Genomic DNA, 24,177 nt, shown 5'->3' with positions numbered 1-24,177 from the left:
TATCACAGCAGGAATGTAGATTTATGAAAGAGAGTCTTATGAAATAAAACTAGAAAGGTACAATGAAGCCACATCATAGAAGGCCATGAACACCAAAAGTTTATAATTTAACCTGTAGGCAACTGGAAACCCTTGAAGGTTTTTAAGCAGAAATAACCTGATCTGACTTTTACATCAGTGAGATTACCCAGACAATGGTAAAAAAGATAGATTAAAGAGGAGACACTGGAGGCAAGAAGATCATATAAGTGTTGAAATTTAATAGTCCATGCAGAAGGTGATGGCCTGAATGAGGGTAGTGGCAATATCACTTAAGAAGAGGAAAGAGATATATGACAGAGCCTACAAGAACTTGGTCATTCATTTCATATGAGGGTTTAGGGAGGAGGAAAAGTCAAAGATGACTGCAAAGTTTCCAGCCTGGGAGGACAATGTTGTTACTAACAGAAATAGGGAAGTGAGGTGGGGGAAAGGATGAATTCAATTTTGAATATGGTGAATTGGAGGTACTGGTAGGGTATTAAGGGCAAGAGGCAGCAAACAGAAATGGAGAACTGGAGCTCAGGTATAAAGATACAGATTTAGATATCATCTGCATAAAGGTGATAACTGAAGCCAAAAGGGTGGGGATCACCAATGGCAAGAGTACAGTGACAAGTGAAGAAGGCCAAGGACAGAGCATTGGGAGATGCCCATACTTAAGAGGCAGGAAAAAGAAGAGAAACCAGGAAAAGAGGTTGAAAAGGAATACTCAAAATTCAGAGAGGAATATTCCAAAACAAGCACCACTATTGAAAAAAAGCTCTTACCAAGACCTTACCAAAACAAACATGAATAGCCCCCCCCCCCAATTAAAATGGTGCAGAGAAGAATCACCAAAATAGAAAAAATATGGCAAATACTTATTTTCTAGATTATAAGTATCAAAACAATGAACAGTTTTCATTTACAAAAAAACATTCAGTACTTCTAAGAAATGAGCAAAAAATTAAGACTCTCAAAAACAACTCAGTGACAATACTTTGTACTGAAAAAATGGAAGTGTACCTTACAGAAGTTTAAAAAATACTACATTTAAATTAACTCAGCCCTACATATTCCCAAATGCTATCCTAGAGATTCCATCTATGGCTTGTGGAAAAATTTAAAAGGTAGATCACATAACTCAAATTTATATCCTATCCTGTAACAGTCATTAAATAGTAAAAGGGCAATTGCCTCCTTCTGGAAATCATACACATGTCCTTCCTTTGTTTTCTTTTTCAAGAACGTGTAATCTTTCTTTTCTTGCTCACTGTTCAAATCACAAACCTCTACTTGCAGCACCAAAATGGATTATAGAAGTGATTATGTTGTCACAAACAAGATTATAATTTCAAATGACAGTCAAAAAAAAAAAAGCAAAAGTATTTCTAAGTGAACTGTTTTAAAACAATGTCTAATAAAGAGAATGAAAATTAAAACATTATATCAAACATAAGGTAACTGTAATTTCTCATTTTGCATTTTTAAGTTTTAACAATGCACTCTTGTGGTTTTTAAAGACATTACTATATTACAAGAATTAGCACAGCACAGTATCTTACACAAAGTGGGCAGTCAATAAAAAATTAATGATTTGAAGCAACTACACTCTCCTTCTCTGCTCATCTTGAGTGCAAAATCTAAATGTTAACAATTCTGACATGTCAGAAACACTACCTTAACTTTCACCAGCCTTTTCACAGTCTTAATCTTTGCCTCACAGAAGGCACCTCGGTACTTGGCACTGACATCAGTCCCCACTGTCAGGTAGGCAGGCTCATCTGCTGCCTAGTAAAGAAAATACATAAAGTTAAAATATAACTGCAACTTTTCTTTTGTCTAAAGACCAAATATATAAAATCTAAATTAAAAAAATAATGAAAACATTTTAAAGCACGCCTATTCTTTCCTATTTAGGTCTACCCTTAAACTCAACCATTTTTAAACAGTATTTCTTGTGTTATAACAAAAATGATCTCTTAAAAAACTTTTGTCATGACCCATTATAAGCATGCCCTGTAATTTAAAAGTGGAAAATATTAAAAGGGAGTACACTGCATTTTTTCTCTCCAGAAGTGAAGAGTCAAAGAAACTTTACAATATACCAAAAGTTAGAAATCAGGAGAATATAGCACATTAATCTTAAGGGTTCTCTATTTAAAGACCTGAAGTGGTCTATATAACTTTTTATTGTTTTGAAGGTTCAAAACATTTAAATCCTCTGACACTCTACATCTAAATTAAAATGATTGAATTAACTTTATAAACATATCAATAGAGACCTTTAACCAAATACTCATCATGTAACAACAGACATGCTATAATAGCTATAAATAAATATCCATTCAACCTATTTTAAAATTGAGATTAGTCAATATTGTGCCTGAAGACTGAAGTTAAAATGGAAAAGTCACAACAGCTGATAAGAGAAGTGAACTCAAGCTCTTACACTCCTAGCACTAAATTTTTTGCATTAATATTGCTAGTTTAAAAAAAAATAAGCTCCCGAAGGAAAATCTCATTTCAATGTACTGAGATGGAAAAAAATACCAAGAAATAGATATTTCATTTTACTATAAAACATAACCTTGATGTGAACATGCTTTGTCCTTATTATACACAAATCTTTTATGAAAACTTAGCACTTACTTGCTCCCAAAACTATCTATATGTGCACACGTTTTAAAAACAGTTGTAGTATACTGTGATTAGGATAATAATTTATTTTTCCAATTAGGTGCTCTAAAAAACATTCAAATTTGCTACATACTGTATTCATTTACTAAATTTTATTTTTACCTTCCTAAAGTTTTAAACTCTGAAATATTTGGAGCATTTTACAAAACTTGCTGTCACCTTTCTTCCTGATAAAAATCACAGCAAGCATTAAGAATTAAGGAAGGCAAAGCTTAATAAATGAATAATGTAATAAATCAATCATGAGTTTGATAAATTGACTAATTTTAAAAGCATATAAATTAATAAAATTTTAGAACCGCTTCTGGCAAAGAAGTGTAATCAGGAACATTTTAAACTATCTCATTATAAAATGCCATTTCTTTCCTATCATCCTTTAAAATGTTACTTGCTGGAATTATTTTGGAAAAATCTTCATTAAGAAGAGTTTAATAACATTTACTATATGGACTGAGCATTAAGCATTGTTTTAATTCAGCCCCATACATTTGTGTAATGCAAGTTATTTCTAAAATCCTGGATAAATTGAAACCTTTCTCCACTAGGCTCTCCCCATCCCATTCCATTTCCACACACACTCTTTGCTCTATGGGGAAATGGACAAACAAAAATCCCCTGAAACTCAGATAGGACAAAAGCTTGACTTCTGCAAAGGCTGCTGTCATCAGTGGTAAAAGAAAAATACTCGCCCAAAGAACAACAGCTCAAAGTCAGATCTGCTCCGTGCGGAGTTAGAATGCTAGGGCCTTAGAAGGAGTCAAGGACTGCACTTCTCACACACTGATCGTTTCTAGCCCATTCAGTAGGTGCTATCCCCTCCTCCCCCAAGTCCCCACCCCTCAATGACTGACAAAGGAATAAAGTTTATACATATATATTTATGCGTATATATAAACATATATATGTATATTTAAATTCTCTGAACAAGAGTCCCACCACCGAAAGCACAAGAGCAGGGGACGTGTGAGGATAACCAAAAAGGGGCAGGCGGGCCTCTCTCCACCGAGGAGGACCACGCTTATCCCGTTTACCTTCATTTTGGGGGGCGATCTAAGGGGTTCCAGCTCAAAGAGAAGTCTTCGGCAGCGCTGGATGCGTGAGGGAGGAAGAGAGAAGTGCAGTTAACCAACAACAACCCGAGAAGGCGTCCGAGTAAACAAGCCCCGGCGGGGAGGGGCACAGCTCTGGCTGTCCCAGGTCCGGGAGGAAAAGCAGAGGCCCAAGGAAGGGGGGGGGCGGGAGGAGCCCCCAAACCCGCTTTCATGCCGCCCCTCGGCGGACTTCCCCGTCTCCGCCCCTCTCTCCACTTCCACTGGGGGAAAGTGAAGTCGGGGCTTCCTCCGAGTGCTGCCGGTCCTGGAGGAGGGCAGGCAGGGGAGCAGTTTCTGTTTCTCGGGCTCCCCCGGAGGAGCAGTCTCCGGGGCGGTCCGTGTCTCCCTCCGCTCGCCCTCTCCCGCCTCTACCCCCCCCCGCCCGCTCCTCGGCCGCTCCCCCCTCCCCTGCCGTCCCCTCCCCCCGGTGCCCGCGGTGGCGGCGGCAGCGGCGGCGGTGTGTCACGGCGCCATTGCTCTGCCTCCCCCAGCTCTGCACCATGTCAGGCAGGAGAAGCGGCTCCGGGTCCCAAAGGGGCAACAGCCGCCCGCGGCCCGAGAAAAGGAGAAAGGGGGAGAGGAGGAGGAGGAGGGAGTGGGGGGAGTGAGGGGGTGGAGAAGAGGAAGGGAGGCAGCCGGGACAGGGTGTGGGAGGGGAGGAGAACCGCACAGTGGCAGCCACTGCCTCCTCCCTTCACCCGCCTCAACTTTTTTTGTGCCGCTCTGAGAGGCGCCGGTCGTTCGGGCCCCCACCCCGATCCTTCTGGTCCAGCCTCCGAACCCATTCAAGGAAGAAGCACCGCAGAGTTGGGACCCCTCTCCCGGGAGCAACCCCGCTCCTCACTCTGCCGGAGCAAACTTAGCGGGGCGGTCACCCCCACAGCCATTTTACCCCGGGAACCGGAGGAGGGGTGGGAGAAGAGAGAAAGAAAAGAAAATCGGTAGCAGCGGTTCCCGCTGCTGAAGCTTCTCCTCCGCCGCCCCCACCCCCACCCCCAAACCTCTAAGTGCACCGGGACTCCGGGCAGCAGCACCAGCTGCTACTGCCGCTTCGCCCATTCAATAACCTCCGCTCCTCTTCTCCCCACCTACCAACTGCGGCTCAAGTACGCGCTGTCAGCTCTCGATCCCCCCCGCCACACTGACCCCAGCGGGCCCCCGTCCGGGCAGCACCACTCCTGGCCGCCGCGGCAGTTCCTGCGCCCAGTCCCCCGCTCGTCCCGATTTACTGCCACAATCCACCAAATAACAAGCTGTTGAGCAGACTCGTTCCTACACGAACTCCTATTGGCCCCTCATGACGATGGAGCACCCGTCCGCGCTCCTCATTGGAGCTCGCTGCCCGCCGTCCGGATTGGATGCAACGCCTTGAGTGCACCGATTGGTAAGAAAAGCAGCAGGTAGGAAATGTCTTACTTATGATTGGCTACGAGGGAAGACAAACATTATTGGAGGAGTTGGGAATTGAGTCAGTAGATCCTGAGAAATGATTGGTGACGATGACTCCGGATGTGCTTGAGTGAACACTGATTGGTGAACTCGGGGGTCAGGAAGAGCGGCCCAGAGCGGGGATTGGCGGCGGGTGTCCCATGGAAACGGAACTCATAGCTGCGGAGAGGGGCTTGCACCGGGGGCGGGGCAGGGACTATACAAGGCGCCTGCGCTAGATCCTGTTCTCGGCGCCATTTTGTCTAGGCAGCAGTGGTGGTAGCTCTTTCCCATTTTAATCTTCGCGAGGAGGGGAGCGAAGTCTTTACCCGGTTGATTCGTTCTCGTGGACTAGGCGTTCACTTTCCGTCCTGTTTGAGAGCACAGTGAGTGACTGAACAAATTTGGGTTCCACCCACAAAGGTCAACTGAAGGCTGCCCTTGCCCGACTTGGGGGGTGGGGGGGGCAGTGAGGGGATGGCGCAGCAATAGCGGCATCAACACCGGAAGTGAGGGGGCCTCGCGGCGGCCGCGGCAAAGTAAGTTCCTCACTACGGGGACGAAACGGGGGGGGGGGGGGGGAGGGAAGTGGTGGAGAAGGACAGAGGCCTTCTCTCCCGCCTGAGAAGAGGGGGTGGAGTTTGCTACCTCTCCCTTAGCTAGGTCAGCCCCTCTTTTTCTCTTATATGGGTAAAGAAGGTGTGTGCTCGACTTTTGCTGTCCGCGATCACACACACCCCCTCACCCATCTCCTGTGTGCCTCGCTTGCGTCCCTGATTCTCGTGCAAAGAGGTCGCGGTTCGACTTAAAAGAAGTTATTTTTGTCAGACTCTCCCTGCCTACGAAGAGGGCGTTTCCACCCAAGCGTCGAAGCTGGGGAATCCAAGAAGGCCCTGGGTCTCCGGAATCAGGAATTCTCCCCGCTTTGCCTTGATAGTTGCTCGCCCAAGGTCACGATGTGTAATACCGTAATTCGCCTTTAAAACGGAGATGGTATTTGACAGAATGTGGTAAATCCCACAGCCCTCCGATAAGCATCCTCCAAGAGGTACGGTGACCATTAATTCAGCAGTTATTTAATAGCTCTTTAAAATTAAAATATTTTAAAATAATTTTGGTTCAAATTTAATAGAACATTAACTGGACGGTAATAATTGTTTTTAAAGTCTTAAAGTAATGAACCTGAGATTAGGTCGGAGACGAGCATAGTAACCGGATTTTAAATTTTAAGTAGAAAAAACCACCATACTTGTTCGAACTTTTCAGCTTCTAGGTAAAGTGTGTATTATTCACTAATTTAGTAACTTTTTAAGGAAAAGAGTATTGCACATGCTAAACTGTATTGGCAAAAACTTTAAAAGCTTTGGGTTCTAAGGAGTTCTCATCACTGTTTGTTCTCACAATATCCCTAGTTGGTTTTAAATTATCTCAATTACTATTTTGCAGTTTTACTGTAGATTGGTGAACTTCATTAAGTCATTCAACATTGTTGCAGAGGTGAGTCCTCATATAATCCTGAAAATGTTTAGAATGAGGGGAGGGGGTGGAGAGAAGACCTAGCAATGAATTTTCATACCTAGTCAGAAGTCTTTTGAGGTAGATTGTGATGTATTGTTGAAAGAAGGGTGAGGATGGGTTTGGTGCTTTTGTTTAATAGGCAAAGATGAGATGGTTTGGGGGGTATGGAAAATTGGATGCAGAAAGTATAGTAAAAGAAAGTATAAAATGAGTTTGGGGAGCCTTAAGTAGACTGGTATGACTAAGGTTTTGCTTAAAGTAGTGGAAGGTGAAGCTGGAAAGAGGGTAGAAGCCAGATAATAGAGAACTTTTGAATTTCAGGTCAAAATTTCAAACAGGGTTAAAAGTGTTCTAAAGTATCATTTTCAGGGTGGCATATCGGGAAAATCGATCCATTGGCATTTAAGAAATGCTTAAGAGGACTTAGAGTCTGGAAACTAAGTGACAAGCTAGAAAAATATTGCAATACTCTACACATAAGGCAATGGATCAGGTAATGAAAAGGGAGGTCTGGGGGAGAGATACTTGAAAGAGGAACAGGCAGACTGCAAACAACAGGGGTTTTTTTGAGCCTTGGTACTTTGGGCAAAGGATGATTGGATTTACTGTTTGGCTTCCATTTTGGTCTTCTCTTTACATGTATTTTACAGTATGTGACCTTTTAGTATGAATGGGATCCCTTTTAATATGTCTTACAAGGAGTTATTTCCACTGAAAGCAAAATTGTTATCACGGGAGCAGAAATGTTTCATTTCCTTTCAACTATTTGTAGCCCTTATTTCTTTGCACAGCTTATTTGCATTGTGAGTTATTAATGCAAATATTTAATATCAGTAACCTTAACTATTGATGTCCTTTCTTTTTGTCCCTCCTTCCCCCCATATCCCCTATGGTGTGGCTAAGTGAATGTTGAGGATTAGCAAACTATTGAGGAAAATGTGATTAGGAAACTACAACTGTCACCTTCCATTCTCCTCCCCACCCCACCCCACCCCTTCATATTCATTCAACAGCTGTTAACTGTGCTATTTATGTTCAGTGTGCTGGGAACTAAGTTGATTATAAGATTTGATCACATAAATGTCTTAACTTTTCTCATGGAGTAAGAGTTTATATTGGAACTCTATTTTTACTTCTGGTTCCAAAAATATATACTTAAAAAATATCCCTATCAGTCACATTGCTTGTCTTCTGTACCCACCATCAAGAATCCCTTCTACATTAGCTATATTTTTACTAGGTTGTGGTCTTGCTCACCAAAAACAGTTGTGATGTCATAAGTGGTATTGAAATTTTTAGCAGTAGAATTTAGCAAAGAAGTCTTAAATTAGTTATTAAAAATAATGCTATAAAATATTGTTGTTGTTATTTCCGTGGTGTAGTGGTCTTCTAGGCAACAGAATTCCAGTGTTATCTTTCATACTTTCTAGCTGTATGTGATTCTGCTCAAGCATTTAAGTGCCTACCAAATTGTTGGGAGTATAAGTTATTTAATCTCTCCAAGGCTCTGTTTCTTGATTAGTAAAATGGGGATAATACTTGTATTGTGCCTCATGGTGTTTTGTGAGGAAAGTGCTTTGTAATTCCTAAAGTGTTTCACGTATAGGAATTAGGTATTGCATAGATAGCTAGCATGTCATGGGATATAGTAAATTAGATCCCAGACTTCAGCCTTTTGTGAATCTTTTTGGTAAAATGAGAATTTTCTTCTACCTTTATTAGGGGATTTATTGATGCTTGACATAGTCCTGTTTAATTGGGGTTGGGATTCATTGGTGGTGCATGGTTTCTTTTTTTTCTTCTGCAAATAGCCTTAACCTCTTCTGTTATCTTCATCAATCTAAGAACAGAATATTTCTTCTCTCTTCAGAGTACACAGTGGAAATTTGGGCACTCGAGAAATGCCATTGTGAAAGGACATTTTGAGGGCTATTTAGGAAAAACAAAACATGAATCAGTGAAGTTAAATTTTCTTTTTATTTGCATAAATACATTTTAAAAGACCTTTTAAAAAAACTTGAAAAAATGTAAATAATCTGTTAAGTTCTGCTTGTGTTATACATTGGTTTCACTTCTCTCTTTTTTATTTATGATTGACTCACAAATATAAAGACCTTGAGAATTACTGTTTTTCATGTACAAACACCAGATTTAGTTGTCAGTTGGAATCTGATTTCTAGCAGGATGTAGGGTTAGAAGACTCTTGAAGACTGTCACAAGTAATTTACTGGTGCCTTGTTTTCCTATAATGCTTTTTTAAAGAAAGTATCTTGATAAAACAGATTTACAGTTTGTATGAGGATACAGACTTCATGTTGAGGGTATGATATATGATGTCATTCATAGACTCAGAGTTAGAACTGGACAGTATCTCAGAGGTCATCTAAACCATTCCCCTCATTTTAAAGATGAATGAGGAAGGTTGTGACTTGTATAAGGTCATGCATATAACAGGCATCAGAGGTAGTATTTGAGCTGAGGTCTTCTGGCTCCATAGCCTCCACACACTATTAACAAAGATAGACTGAGTGTTATGAATAAGCTGATTCTTGTAAAATGATTTTTATGCCTCACTGTGAGACAAACCAGGCAGCATTGCTATTTTTATAGTTTTCCAGTGACATGCTGGAAAGTTTGCAATTTGTAAAATGAATGATTAATAATACTTATATTTTGTTTAAATGTTTTAAAGCCTATTTAGACTCTTACGTTCTGTAGTTTGAATGTATGTGTTATTAGACATTTTGGAAATAAGAAATTCTTTTGTCTTTCAGATTTATCCTGATGTTTTATGGGGGAAAATCATCAAAAGCTTTTAGCCCTTAGATCTGGATATATTCTTACTGTTTCTTGGAATGAGTTCTGGTAGGTGTTTTTTAGAATGATATAAAAAAAAAGTTAAATAAATTTTAGTTTTTAATATTGTGTGGCAGTACTGCTACATATAACAAAGTTAGGTAAATAGTAGTCTCTTAACCATATAATACCTTTTAGTAAGCATTTCAAATGATGTTGAGAAGTGGATTTGACAACTCTAGTGGATCTAAAAAAATTCCCAATGAATAATTTATCTCTAAAAGAAATGAAATAACAGATTATTTTCTAACCAAATACAAGTTCACTGTTGGTTGCATTTTTTTCCCCTTTTAAATTGCATAATCACTTGAATTCATAAACCTCAGGTTTCCTTTACGATCAAGCCTAAATAAAAATACATTTCAGATTGTGGAATGAGTAGACAATATTTCTAGTAAATTGATAATCTTAGAGCAAAGTGGATAAAGCACCGGCCCTGGATTCAAGAGGAACTGAGTTCAAATCCAGCCTCAGACACTTGACACTTACTAGGCATGTGATCCTGGGCAAGTCACTTAGCCCTTGTTGCCCCTTAAAAAAAAAGTGATTTGTGTTGTGGAAGAAAAAATCTGAATACTAAAATGTTTTGTTACTTTGATATGCAAAGCACTAGCCCAGGTATTCTGGAGAATACAGTGAAATTCTGTCCTCAGAACCTGTTACAGAGCTGGGAAGATGGGATATAAATGTGCTTTAAAATTCTTGTTATTTAACGGGGGAAACTGTGTAAGATAACAGTGGAACGGGTATTGCAAGGTAGTCATTGTTAAATTTTATAGTCACAGAAACAACATTTTAGAGGAGTCAGAAGGACTTGGCAGGAAAAGCTTTATAAAGAGTAGCATTGAAAGTTGATCTTAAAAGGAATGGGATTTAGATTGACATGGCAGAAGGCATTCTAGTAGAATATAAAATAAGCAAAAGCTTAGAGAAGAGAAAAATTGAGGTGTGTTTGACAGAGAGTAGTTAAATCTGTTTGACTAGAATGGAAAGTTTGGGAAGGAAATTGACATTGTGCCTAGAAATGTACTTTGGAGCCGGATTGGTTTGTTCTTTAAGCAATGAAAAACTATTGAAAGGTAGTATTGTTTTTTGGTTTTGCATTTGTGTAGCAAGGGTCACAGGAATAAAATATGTTGTTGGAAGATTTATTGGGTATCCAGGATTGAAGGTCTGGGTAGAGGGGGAGATTGAGGGCAGACTAGTACATAAACTGTTGTAGTCTAGACATAAATTGATACGGTTTTAATCTAGGATGATGATAGGGGAAGAGGAAAAGAAAGTAGAAAGGGAATATCGATAGGAGTGGATGGGTGTCTTGCTCTTCAGGGATTGTGAAATGGAGGAGTAGGAGACTGCTCTTAAGATTGGGCCCTGGGGCACAGGAATATGGGGTTAGTTTTGTGGTAATGATGACTTCTCTTTTTAATACTTTTAGCTTGAGGTGACAGTGAGCATCTTAGCTGAAATATTCAAGCAATCGAAAATGTATGACCTGATCTAAGGGTAGAAGTCAGGGCCAGAAATTAAAACATAGGTTTCTTTTGTATACTTGTGGTAGTTGTGAAAAGTGGTTCCTACAAAGAATCATAGAAGTTGGGTTTCAGACCTCGGAGGGACCTTATAGGTCATCTAATAACCTTGGATTGACCCCCCCTCCCCCAAACCCATATATTTTACAGATAAAGGTAAAAAGGCTTGTCCATAATGATATAACTTAACGCTAGAAATGTCAATTTCTAGTCATTTCAATCGATGGAAAAAATGTTTTTACCCATTTGAAACTCAGAAAAGGCTCAGATATTTCTGCTTCATACTTCATGACTTCTATATACTTGTTTTTAGTCAGTAAACATTAAGCATCTACTATGTGTCAAATATGGTGCTGAAGATAAAAAGAAAAGTAAGATGACTCCTGCCCTTGAGAAGATCATGATCTAATGGGGCAGTCATTGGGCAAATAACTATATACAAATAAACTATTTACAGAAAAAAAATGGTAATAATTAAGAGAGATTGGGCAAGACTTCCTGTAAAAGGTGAGATTTTAGCTGGGACTTAAAGCCAGGAGGCAGTCAAAATTCTTTAGCATCCTAAAGACTATTCAGATAACCCAAGAAATTAAATTAATTAGTTCCATAAGGATCAGATGTATCAAATGATGTACACTTTACTTGAACACTGTACTTTTGTTGTAAATAAGAGGAAATGTTCCTACATTTATTTCTGTTGGGTCATTTCTTTGTCCTTTCAGTCTTTGCCCCTTAAAGGATCAATTGAATTTGTCCAATATTTATAAACTTTGTGAATAATATATTTCTAGAGTAAAATGAAATTTTATCTTTGCATATAGTTTCCACTCTTAGCACCAATTTTTAAAAATTCTAGTTTGTCATATTTTCAGAATGTATAGTTTGGTTATCCTAATACTATAATTTTGTTTGCATCTTTATTGATAAAATGTCCACGAGATGCTAATGAGCAGATTTTAGAACTGATAAGAAATATCTGGCTCATCTGATGGTGAACTTTCAAGTAGTGATTTGGATAATGTAAGTGCTACAATTGCAATGTGTAAGGCAGATTAAGAGAATCCCTTATCTGATTCCAGCAAAGATGAATCTTCAATGAAGTTCCTTCTATTGCTGACAACCTAAATGGTAATGAGTAATGCAGCTCTCATTAGACCCAAGTTCATGATTAAATGAGATGAAGCACCACAGTGTTTGAAAGGTAGAGATGGTTTTTCTTGATATTGACCTATTCCTTCTCAAGCAATAGAAGATGCTTGCAGCAACTAAATATTACACTGAGATCTGACCATATCGTATATTCTCCAGCCCATGTCATCAAGAAAAGTCCTGTACTTATTGAATTTTGTTTAGTGAGCAACTGTTTAAAACATTCAGAAATGTACCAGTGCTGGGGGTCATTGAGTAAGAAGAAATGCTAACTTGGTATGTTAGAGTACATGAATTTTAAAAATCCATTGGTCTTATTGTTGTTCGTTGGTGACATCAGTGGAAGTATGTGAAATGGTTTCTGAGTTGGACTTTGAATAAAACTATGCCACGTAATTGATTTCCTAGATATAATAAGGTACCTACCTTCACTTTGATGTGAAAGCTAAAAGGAAGCCAAATCTTTCTTAGAATGTTTTATCTAGCATCTTTACATTGGAATTACTTTTTTGAAAAATTGTTAGAAGGCATTTATTCCTGATGTATACATAGTAATTAATGAGCAGTTTCTGCCTTGCAAGGCATGCTGTAAATTTACTCAACCCAGACAAATTTTTCTTGAAATTTTGGTTGGCAGTAGACACTGGAAAAAAAATACTTGTTTACTGGATTCCCGTATTTGGGGAAAGAAGATGCTAAGAAACAATGATGCCACTGTACCTACAGACAGAGTTTTGAAACTCATGAAACCACTTTTAACAAAGGCTACAGTGTAACATATGGCAGTTCTTTTATGTCCCTTGATCTTTCCTTGAGACTTGCAAAGCCAAGGTGCTGCACAGTTGGCGCTGTTTGTCAGAACAGCAGAGAGCTTCCAGAAATAACAAAAACATGTAAGCCATTGCGTGAAACTCTGGTTTTTAAGTCTACAGAGTAATATATCCAGGTCTGTGGGCCCTATGCCTACCTCCACCCAAATAACTTCAGCAGAGAAGACCCAAAGCAAAATTCGGATATTATTCTATTTTTCAAAAATAATAAAATAGGAGTCTATGTTCTTGACCAAATGACAAAGACTTAATAAATGAAAGAAACAAGTAGGAGATGGCCAATGTATATTTTCTACATTGTTGTAGATACGGACATTATCAATAGCTAATTATTAAAAAGTTTGTAATTCAAACAGCTCTCAAAAAAGTAAGAGCTTGCTGGAGGTTGTCCAGGTGGTAAATCAGAAATTACAGTAATGATAATTGAAGGTAGATGCTCTTCCACAGTTGTGAAGGACCACAAATGTATGATTTACACACACACACACACACACACACACACACACCCGCCCAAATAGAAATTTGTGGCAAAGTGATGATAAAAAGGTGTGTGCAATGTGCTTTCTGAAGAAAGAATTACAAGAAAATAGATTTGATAAATATTTTCTTCTAACCTGCAAATGCACTTTAAATACATATAATTACCAGCAGATATTAGAATTTTACTTTGAAATAAATTTTTATCATACTTTCTTTGACTTATAAATTTTTTTAAATTACACTACAGCTGATATAGCCTAAGTCTTTTAAAGTATTCTTAGGGGACTGTGACTTTACAACTGTATCTTCCACCCTAAAAAGCAGAAGAGATTACGCTAGTCTTTAACAGGTTAAATGGCTTTTGGATAGAGGTAGGATGAAGACCTTACCTCTCAAAGAATGAAGCTCGTTAATTCCATTTTTTTGTATTTGTCAGAAGGCAGTGGGGTTCTGGGTGTCAAAGTAATGAGTAGCTATTCTACACGCAGTAGCTTAGGATTGGATCCATGTTTCTGGAGAAAATTACTTTACCCTGACACTAGTCTTCATATCAATTTGGAGAATCCTTTTTTTAGGAGAGTAATCTGAGCTCTCTGCAACAAGTTCTTGATTTTCCTTTGCACCTGGAGGGGAGAAGCAGTAGTGCCATCCTCTGGAGCAGTTCTTAACCTGGGATCAGTGGACCCCCAGGGGGTCTGTAAATTGATTTTAGGTGGTCTTCAAACTTGGATGCAAAAAAAAAAAGAATTTCATCTTTTCACTAGTCTTTAACTGAAATATATCATTAAACATTCTGAGAAGGGTCCATAGGCTTCACCAGATTGCCATAGGGGTCCATGACACACACACAAAAAAAGATTAAGAAGCCTTGTCCTAGTGGGATACAGACCTGGAACAAATCATACTCTGCCACCCTCTTCCATTTTTAGATAGATGAAATTAGGTTAAAAGGAAAATCTAGGATAGCCTTGAAATGGAAAGAAAAAGGTCACAAAGGGGCCATAAGCAGTTTGAGATATTTTGTGTGAAAGCAAAAGGGAGGAAGGAGCCCTTTGCTTCAGTGGTGAGATCCATAGATAAGCCTCAGTTCTTTTTTTTTTTTTTAAACCATTATCAGGTGGTCTCTTGATTGTCTTAGAACACCTGGGAATACCATGCAACTGTCATCAGTCCCCAAACAGGGCTACCCAATACTCAAGGCACTCTGTGGGTCTGTGTATCATTAAAACCATAGCTAAGAACTCCCATCTATGTGTTTTTTTAAAATAAGCAGCCGGAAGACAAGTAGAAATAAAGGTATTGTAACCCTTTACTTTCTGGAGTAGGTCTTGAGAAACCATGAGGTGCTGGAAGTAACTATAACAACTTAGATTTTACCCAGAGTTCACATTGAAAGAGAATTCTGGGGAAAAGGAAGATACAGGGCATCCATCTTGGCCAATCATAAATAAGAGATGGATTGCACAGAGTCATGCTTCCTGCCCCTACTTCTCAGGACTTAGATGATGGTAATCAGAGCTGAGGAACTAAACCTGAGACTTACAAGAGCTTATGGGAGTATGTTTGGTGAGACTGAACAGCACTAATTCCTTCCTGCCCATTAAAAGGAGCATAATTCATAATTATCCCCATTTTAATCACCAAATGATTTATTTTGGCTTTGTTCTTGCCCACAAAAGAGAGAAGCAATTTTTACCTCCCTCTTTGCTTACCAAAAAGTAGTTGGAACTCAAACTTTTGTTTCCTGTTATCTTTTTTACCATTATACTTTTTTATTTATTTGCTAAAAAGCTACACTGACATTATTAATGACTATCCAGGGAAAGAGGAGTTTTTTATCTTAAAGAGAGGAGACATTTTTATCATATATTAGAAGCCAAGGTTGGAAAAGGGAAGGCCCTGAATCCTTATGATAGAGAGAAAACATGTAAATCATCATCTATTAAAAACCAGTGAAGCCACCATCTATTTTTTTTTTTTTTTTTTTGCGGGGCAATGGGGGTTAAGTGACTTGCCCACGGTCACACAGCTAGCAAATGTCAAGTGTCCGAGGCCGGATTTGAACTCAGGTACTCCTGAATCCAGGACCGATGCTTTATCCACTGCGCCATCTATTTTTATTAAAACTCAGTACTGGGCAGCTAGTTTGGCGCAGTGGTTAAAGCACTGGCTCTGGATTCAGGAGGACCTGAGTTCAAATCTGGCCTCAGACACTTAACATTTACTAGCTTTGTGACCCTGGGCAAGTCATTTAACGCTCATTGCCCCCCCAAAAACACAACTCAGTACTGTTGTTATATGTGAGTACTCCACTTTGACATGTGGGCATGTTATATGTAGGACCAAATCTATATTCAGGAGTTTTCTTTACATAATAGCACAGAACATAAAATAGCAATAAAACATTCCCCTCACAATCTTGGGTTATATCTTCTCTCCAGTATACATATTATCAATAGGAAGAGTATGCACATCTAAAGGACACTCATGGAAAAGTCTTTACCCAGGGAACACATAGCAGGGATACACATGCAAGGAATACCTGTGGGCTTACACCTCTGGTACTCCAAGGCCACTGATATCTGTTGATGATGTCATTCTACTTCCCCTTCTGTTTCCCTTTTTGTTTGAAGTTCCTGCCAGGAGTCTAGTCCCTTGACAATCTGTCAGATGTTGCTCCCAGCTAGTCTTACATGATAACTGCTTAACTGTGTTCTTCTGTTCCCACTGTAATTACCAAGTTTGGCATGCTCAAAGAAAAAACTTTCTCTTCTAGCTTCTGATTTCAGCTATCTCTTCATAAGAGGAACCAGCTCTGCCATTGTTCTTTCTGCTGAAAGCCCTATTATTAGTCACTTTATCAGTGTTCTCCAGACATTTTTTATTGTGCCCCCATCAGTAAATAATCTTGAGCACATCCCAAATATAAGTGTATTTATAAATTATATTCCATACATTAATCCTGTTGTTCAATCATGTCCAACTCTGTGACCTCATTTTGAGGTTTTCTTTGGCAAAGATACTAGAGTGGTTTTCCATTTCCTCCTCCAGACTCATTTACAGATTAGGAACTGAGGCAGACAGGAATAGGTGACTTAGCTTAAGAGGTCACACAGCTAGTAAGTATCTGAGACCGGGTTTGAATTCATGAAGAATCTTACTGATTCCATGCCCAGTGTTCTATCCACTGTGCTATCTAGGTAGCCCATACATTAAACATAGTAACAGTTTATTTAGATACTGGATCTTAGTGGCTTTCATAGAGGGAAAGAATTCTTTACAAAGTTACATAGTTTAAAATAGAAGCAGACTATTGTTGGCTGGATTTATTAAAGAGCATGATGTTCTTTTATTTTTTTTAAATCACATTAGTTATACAAAATTTTTTTAAATTCTGCTAGCAAATCTCTGTTTTCCTTCCTTGATATGAACCAGTCATTTTTGCAAATTAATCAAAAGATGAAACATTTTTGTACTTTTTAACAAATAGGTTCAAAACTAAGGGAAACTTCATTTGGAAAATTGTATTTCCAACTTTTAAAGGCATATAGACATGAAAATTCTTAGAGATTACACATACATTCTATTTTTGTTTGTTTGTTTGCAGGGCAATGGGGGTTAAGATGACTTGCCCAGGGTCACACAGCTAGTAAGTGTTAAGTGACTATGGCCAGCTTTGAACTCAAGTCCTCCTGAATCCAGGGCCAGTGTTTTATCCATTGCGCCACTTAGCTGCCCCCATGCATTCTATTATAAGCAAAAGAATCACTTTTCTTTTAAAAATGATACAAATTTTCAGATACCTTTTCAAATTGGTTTGTACAGCTTTTTAAAAAATAATCTACCTTTTAATTTCATTTTTGTCTGATATCCAGGATATCTAGGGAACTCATACCAACACAAATATATAACACCAAAAGCCATTGCCTGGTGGTGTTATATAGTCAAAGGATAAGAACAAAGGCTTCTCAAGAATTATAACTACTGGAAGCAATCATATGAAAAACCTTTCTAAATTATACAAGAAAATGTCAAGCAGAACAAATGTTGAGATGAGGGTTTTTTACCTCAGTAAAATGATAAAGATGACAAAAGATGGGAAGTCACTATTGGTAGGGTTATGGAAAGATGGATACACTAATATGCACTATCAGCAGAGCTGTGAATTTGTCTAACCATTCTGGAAAGGAATAGAGGATTGTGCAAAGATGGTGACCAAAATGTCCATACCCTTTCATCTAGAGATCCTGCCTCTCATATATACCCCAAGGAAGGGGAAAAGGTTCCCTATACAACAAAATATATCCAAGATTATGCTAAATATTTCTGAAAATTGTGCAGACAGCTGGGTAGCAGAGTGGATAGGACTCTGAACCTGGAGTCAGGAAGATCCAAGTTTAAATTCAGCCTCAGACACTTAATGACTGTGATCTTGAGCAGGTCACTTAACCTTTGTCTGCCTCCCTTTCCTCAGCTGTAAAATGGAAATAATAGCATCCACCTCACAGGGTTGTTGTGAGGATCAAATGAGATATTTCTAAACCTCTTTGTATAGTGCTTAGCACATAGGGAACCTGCTTAATAATTGCTTGGATTTGGGGGGAGGGTCAATGAGGGTTATGTGACTTGCCCAGGGTCACACAGCTAATAAGTGTCAAGTGTCTGAGGCTGGATTTGAACTGAGGTCCTCCTGAATCTAGGGCCGGTGCTTTATCCACTGTGCCACCTAGCTGCCCCCAATAATTGCTTCTTTTTCCCCATTCCCTTAATACAGATATAGTCATACAGGGTTCTAGACCCAGTTTTGCCACTAATTAACTCTGTGACATTGAGTAAGCCCCTTTCTTTAGACTGCCATTTTATCTATTAAAGTAGAAAGTGAGAGGGGATAATTGAGGAGACTATGAAACACTGATTTCCACAGTATAAGCAGTGTTGTATAGTGGAAGGAGCACTGACTATAGATAGGTCATTATTATTAAGAGAATACTCTAAACATAAGCTCTAAGATCCTGTGGGTAGGTAGGGTAAGAATGAGAATGTGGTAGGAACAACAATTAAGAATGCCTTAGGGCAGCTAGGTGTCGCAGTGGATAAAGCACTGGCCTTGGATTCAGGAGGACCTGAGTTTAAATCTGGCCTCAGACACTTGGCACTTACTAGCTGTGTGACCCTGGACAAGTCACTTAACCCTCATTGCTCCACCAAAAAAACACAATGTTTAGGGCCTTGTTACTCAGGAGACAGATATGGTAGGAGCAACACTTCCCACTAAACTTGAGACCCATGGGTGTAAGACCTGATGATCCTTGCCACATAAGCCATGTTTTCCCTAAAAGACAATGAAATCATCTGAGAATTAATTGGCCCAGAAGAATAAGTCACCAAACCACTGATAGTTTCCTTCCTGGTCACCTATATTCAAAAACCCAGTGCATAAGGAAGTAGAGACTCTTCGGGTGTGGCTTGCACATGCTTCTGATCTGAGAGGTCACCACAGTAAATGTTAAGGAAGGATTGGAGATATTTCTAACTGAACAAATATGTATTCTTACTGAATAAATTCTCCATGCTATTAAATATTAGATGGTTTATGAACATCTCATTTTATTCCTATTCCAAGCCTGAAAGACTAGTTTATCCTGATTCAGGCCTAGCCTAGAACAAAAGGTATAGGGACAGAGAAGGTAAAAAGAAAGAAGTAAAAGGGAAGCAGTTTATTCATTCTTGGTGCTATTAATTTTTTTTTTCATTTTATACACTTTTATTAACCTATACCATTGGAAAAGATTTTCCTCAGCCTATTCTCACCCCTTCGTGGTCTTATTCGTGGTCAATTCAAGATTAGAAGGTATTTTGACACACTTGAGCATCAAAAACTGCCTTCTCATGCCTAGTACCTCCTACAACATCCAGGGACGTGCTGGAGCTGGCTCACGACCGCTCTAAAGCCAATTGTTGCATTTTCAGGAATTTTGCTAGCCAGTAGTTAAACACATTGTTAAATGTTAAGTTATAAATTTACAATTTAAAAAATTATACTAAAAACAAAAGCAGTAAATACTCAGAACTTACAACGTTTGGTTCTTTTATTAGATTTTGCTATTTATAGTCTTGAGATTTGATGTCGTGTCTGTATGTAATAGAATAATAGTGGAACTCTAATGGTGTGCATCTTTTCCCACCTATTCAGTGACACCACATTGGTAGCTTGAAATTGGCCATAATAGGAATATTTAACCACTGCACTGTGAATAGCACAGGAAATTGGAAATATTCAAGTATTGAAAACATACTATTCAACAAAGAAGTTCTTCTTTTGGGATCACACTTGGTTTTCAGTGGTGGAAGGGACTTCTTTGCTGAATCAAATAGCTATCAAGTATTTATTTTCTGATTTTGTGACACTGTTGTTGGCAGTGGAATTTAAAGATTTTGCAAGAAATAGCAAATCACAATGAAGTGTTAAAAGACGTGAACTGAAAAACAAGGTAAGTATTCTACCTTAAATTTGTAAATTTTTAAATTATATGAAAACATCATTAATAGATTTTATTTTAATCCTCAAGTGGATCATGAATTTTACTAACATAAAATTATTTTTCAGATTCTGTTCCCTAAAATGCCAGAACAACTGTGAGCTGGTTTTTTTTTTTTTTAAATATGTGAACAACATGAAAATGGAAGGTAATAAGAACAGAATTTGTGGTGGAACATCAAAGCCAACAGAGAATCACATTACTAATCTGTTGAATGACCAGTCATTGAAGAAAACCATCATGTTTTTTAAAGGAAGAAATAGATAATCTTGTATTTCCAGATAATTGGAATGAAAAGCAATCTTTCAGAGAAGTTCAAAGGCTTGAAGTGAAAGAAGGTAAATTAAGATGTAAAGATTGTTTGACAGTTCGGCATTTAGGAGTGACAGCAGGAAAGGCATGTCCATGTATGCAAGGAATGGAGTGTATAGTTCCTAAAGGCAGTCATAAAACTACTTAGGCGAGCTTCTTTGGGGGAAAAAATTAGGAAACAGATTGTTTCTAAAGCCCTTAACTAAAAGATTTATGAAAAGGTTCTTTCAAGTTTTTAGTACTATTTACAATGTACTAAAAAATGTGATAGACCTTTTACATTGGGGGAACTATAGATTTGCAAGAAAAAATAGAATACAGGCAATTGTTTACCTACATATAATACAACAAGAATAGACAGGTGCCGTAGTGGATAGAACACTATGCCTGCAGTCAAGAAGAAAATCCCACCTCAGACACAACTAGCTATATGACCCCAGGCAAGTCACTTAGTTTCTGTCTCTTCATCTGTAAAATGAGGATAATGATCTCTACCTCCAAGGGTTGTTGTGAAAATCAAATAAGAATATAAATGCTACTATTCCTATTAATAGCAGAACATTGCAAAAGAAATTGATAGAAATAGGAATATTACAGGAAAAATATCATAGTGGACAAGACAAAATTTCAAGGCAAAACACTGAAGGGATTTATCTACAAGTGCTCAATTACAGTTACAGCACAGGTAATGTTATTTATTGCTTTTTTAAAAATTGTATTTTTAGTACATACATTATTATCTACTTTAAATGATTGTAGCTTGTGCTTATGTACTTGAAAGTAAACTAAGTGTATTTTGTTCTGATGGTGCTAATACAATGTTGGGAAATAAAATAAGTTGATCACCAACCTAATAAAAATCAAATTTATGGTTTTTTTTTTTAAAATGGAAATTATTGTAACTGTATGGGACCAAGATGATCAGCATATAGTTTACTAGCTATTGCTACATGGTGACACAGACTACATTTTTTTTCCTGTTATTTTATTTTACATTTTATTTGGGGAGCATTTCTAGTTTTTGTGGGGAAGACACTTCACCTGGAAGAATAATATCCAGACTTAGGAAAGGGAATATTTCTTAGAATAGTAATGATTCCTGTGACTGCAGAGTCAGTATTTCATCACAAATTGATCAACAGTGAGTGAGATGCACCAGATAAGTAAGGAGGGCAAAAGAGCAATTTTACAGAATGTGTAATTTAATATAGCAAGATTTCTGGCTGTTTGGACAAGAGGCTTTAGTTAGGGTAATAAATTAGCATAAATGATTTTTATATGAACAGAGAATCTTAAATTGCCTGTAAATTGTTTTACAAGTACTTAAAGCATGGTCCCCAGTGAGGCCAAGAAAGTTTCCGGTTAATTTCTTCTCCTATTTATCTTATGACTTCATTTCTTTTTTTTTTTTCAAAATAACAAAATTGTTTTAAACAAAACATTTTATTTAGCCTTGTGGGTTGGTTGATAGTGGAGAAAAATGCTCAGGAAATATACAAATATTTGCCAAAAAATCAATACTTTAAAATTAAAATTCATTTTTATTAAGGTATTGGTATTGATATTTGCTTTAATATTTAAAGTTGTCACCAATAAACTAATCTGTATTTTTTCTTTATTTAAAAATGATAGCGGGGCAGCTAGGTGGCGCAGTGGATAGAGCACCGGCCCTGGAGTCAGGAGTACCTGAGTTCAAATCTGGCCTCAGACACTTAACACTTACTAGCTGTGTGACCCTGGGCAAGTCACTTAGCCCCAATTGCCTCACTAAAAAAAAAAAAAAAAATGATAGCTTCTTGCCCCTAGTCCAAATAAAACATTATAGAGTACCGAATGCAATTCTATGTAATCTGTGAGAGTGCAATAATAGATGAGTGTTGCATTTTAAATGATGCTAATGTGGTAACACGATCAGTGGCTTTTGAAATTTCAATATCTGCTTATTTATTAGTAACATTTGACCCTAGGAAATCTGAGGTTTGGTTGCCCTGTGAACCACAAGTTTCTTAATGATGGTTAAACTTCCTTATGGAATCAACATAATAAAAATGTCAAGACTCAATTCTCCTTTTCCTTACTCCTTTGCTTCTCCCTTGCCCTTTTAATTTCCAGTTTGTCAATATCTAGTTTTAAATATTGAAGCCTGAGCCTGCTTTTAATATACATTTCATAATAAAACAATTAAAAACAATCATTGATGGGTCAATGCCACTTGTCTTCTTTTCTAAATTTTTTTTCTCCCATCCAACTGGTTCTTAAAATGCCAATAATGCATTTGTGACCATCTTCATAAATGCAACCGGAAACTTTTAGGCCAAACTTGAGTGTGCAGAGATATTTTTTTAACCCCAAATACAGTGAAATTTCCTCTATACATAAAAAAAAATCCTGCTATATTACAGCTTTCGACACAGACTACATTTTACTTGAATTTTTCTCCTATTATTCTGGTTTGGAAAATAAATCACTAACATTAATTTATTGCAACATCTTGCAGACGTTCTTGAGCAATTTGTATTACTTTCACCTGCAATGTAGTTACATTCAGAAAGTGCAAAAATTAATGTGCACCATAAGCACTTGGTAAAATGTAAAAATTGGTACTGGAAAGCATGAATCTCAGGTTAAAGACTTAAGTCAGACAAGTTTTAAAGGCTTTTCATTAAAATATTCATTTTAATTTCATAAACATAATCTAATGCTCTAAGGAATGCTACTTGAAAAATTTCAACAGATGAGCAATCTTTTACTGAACAGAAATGATGAAAGTATTTTCCATTGCTTCTGATTTATTAGATCTACCTAGCCTCATGAAAAACTTAATTCAGCATGATGTGAAAAAAAAAGTGAAATTCAAAAATAGGAAATTGATTTTAACAGCTTTTAGAATTTTGTAGATACAGAATTAGACAATGTCCCAGTCCCTGCAACTATACAAAAAGTTAAAAGATAGTTCTATTGTAGTCAGTTGTAAAATTGAAAGATTTTGTGAATATAATTTGTGCAAGGGTGATAATTTTTTTATTATTATTTTTTAAGGGTGATACATTAACAGTGAATCATGTCAGATGCATTGACACATTTAGGGGGAAAGGATTAATAGATTGGGCTGGAAATTCATTCTCAAATCATGGTTAAATTACAGCTAAAGGTTGGCTAATGCATACAAGAATTGGGCAAAAGTCAACAAAAGCATTCTGTGAAAATCAGTTGGCGGTATGGAATTTACAATAAAGAATAGTGTATATTTTATTATTATTATTTGCAAATTTTGTGTTACACATCCTCTATACCACCTATACACATATTTTGGAGGGGTGGGAGTGGGAGAAAAGTCAATAAACATTTACTAACAAATCAGTGACTATATCCATAAGCAAGTCCTAGAATCATACATGTAAAGTTGGGAGGAACATCAGAGGGGATAGTAGGCTTGAACCCCTGACTTTACATATGAGGAAACTGAGAATGAGAGAAGTTGTGACTTCAAGATCACACAGTTAGTAGACAATAGATGTAGGATTTGACCCCTCCCTCCTCTCCCCCCCCCCCCAATCCTCTGACTTAAAACCAGTTGGTGTTTCTTCTATACCATGGGTTGACAAACTGTCCTTTTTAAAATAAAACTTTGGGATGTACAAAAACAACCACGCTCAAACCCAAAAACCATTACTGAACCCTGCTCTATACTGCACACTCCTGAGTCACTTCCCTATCATCC

At 37.9% G+C, this 24,177-nt stretch overlaps 1 protein-coding gene and 1 long non-coding RNA gene across 3 annotated transcripts in view; one reads left to right on the top strand and one right to left on the bottom strand.

Moving 5' to 3' along the window:
* Nucleotides 1-5,044, bottom strand: part of ARID4A (AT-rich interaction domain 4A) — an 82,827-nt gene extending 77,783 nt beyond the window's left edge. For both annotated transcript variants that reach the window (XM_043984354.1, XM_043984355.1), the window contains exons 1-3: nt 4,905-5,044; nt 3,753-3,809; nt 1,702-1,812 (exon numbers count right to left, since the gene is read on the bottom strand). In XM_043984354.1, the coding sequence (XP_043840289.1) occupies nt 1,702-1,812; nt 3,753-3,758 (117 nt within the window). In that variant the 5' untranslated portion in view covers nt 3,759-3,809; nt 4,905-5,044. The remainder of the gene's footprint in view (nt 1-1,701; nt 1,813-3,752; nt 3,810-4,904) is intronic.
* Nucleotides 5,045-5,487: 443 nt separating this feature from the next.
* LOC122739838 lies at nt 5,488-23,558 on the top strand. Its single transcript, XR_006354682.1, has 6 exons — nt 5,488-5,626; nt 6,069-6,288; nt 6,687-6,737; nt 9,533-9,623; nt 20,026-20,096; nt 20,213-23,558. It is a non-coding gene; the product is annotated as an uncharacterized LOC122739838 (long non-coding RNA).
* The last annotated feature ends 619 nt before the right edge of the window (nt 23,559-24,177 follow it).

The sequence above is a fragment of the Dromiciops gliroides genome, chromosome 2 (assembly GCF_019393635.1).
Source record: "Dromiciops gliroides isolate mDroGli1 chromosome 2, mDroGli1.pri, whole genome shotgun sequence".
NCBI lineage: Eukaryota > Metazoa > Chordata > Mammalia > Microbiotheria > Microbiotheriidae > Dromiciops > Dromiciops gliroides.
The sequence above is the reverse complement of the archived record's forward strand: the minus strand, read 5'-3'. Positions and strand labels throughout refer to the sequence as shown.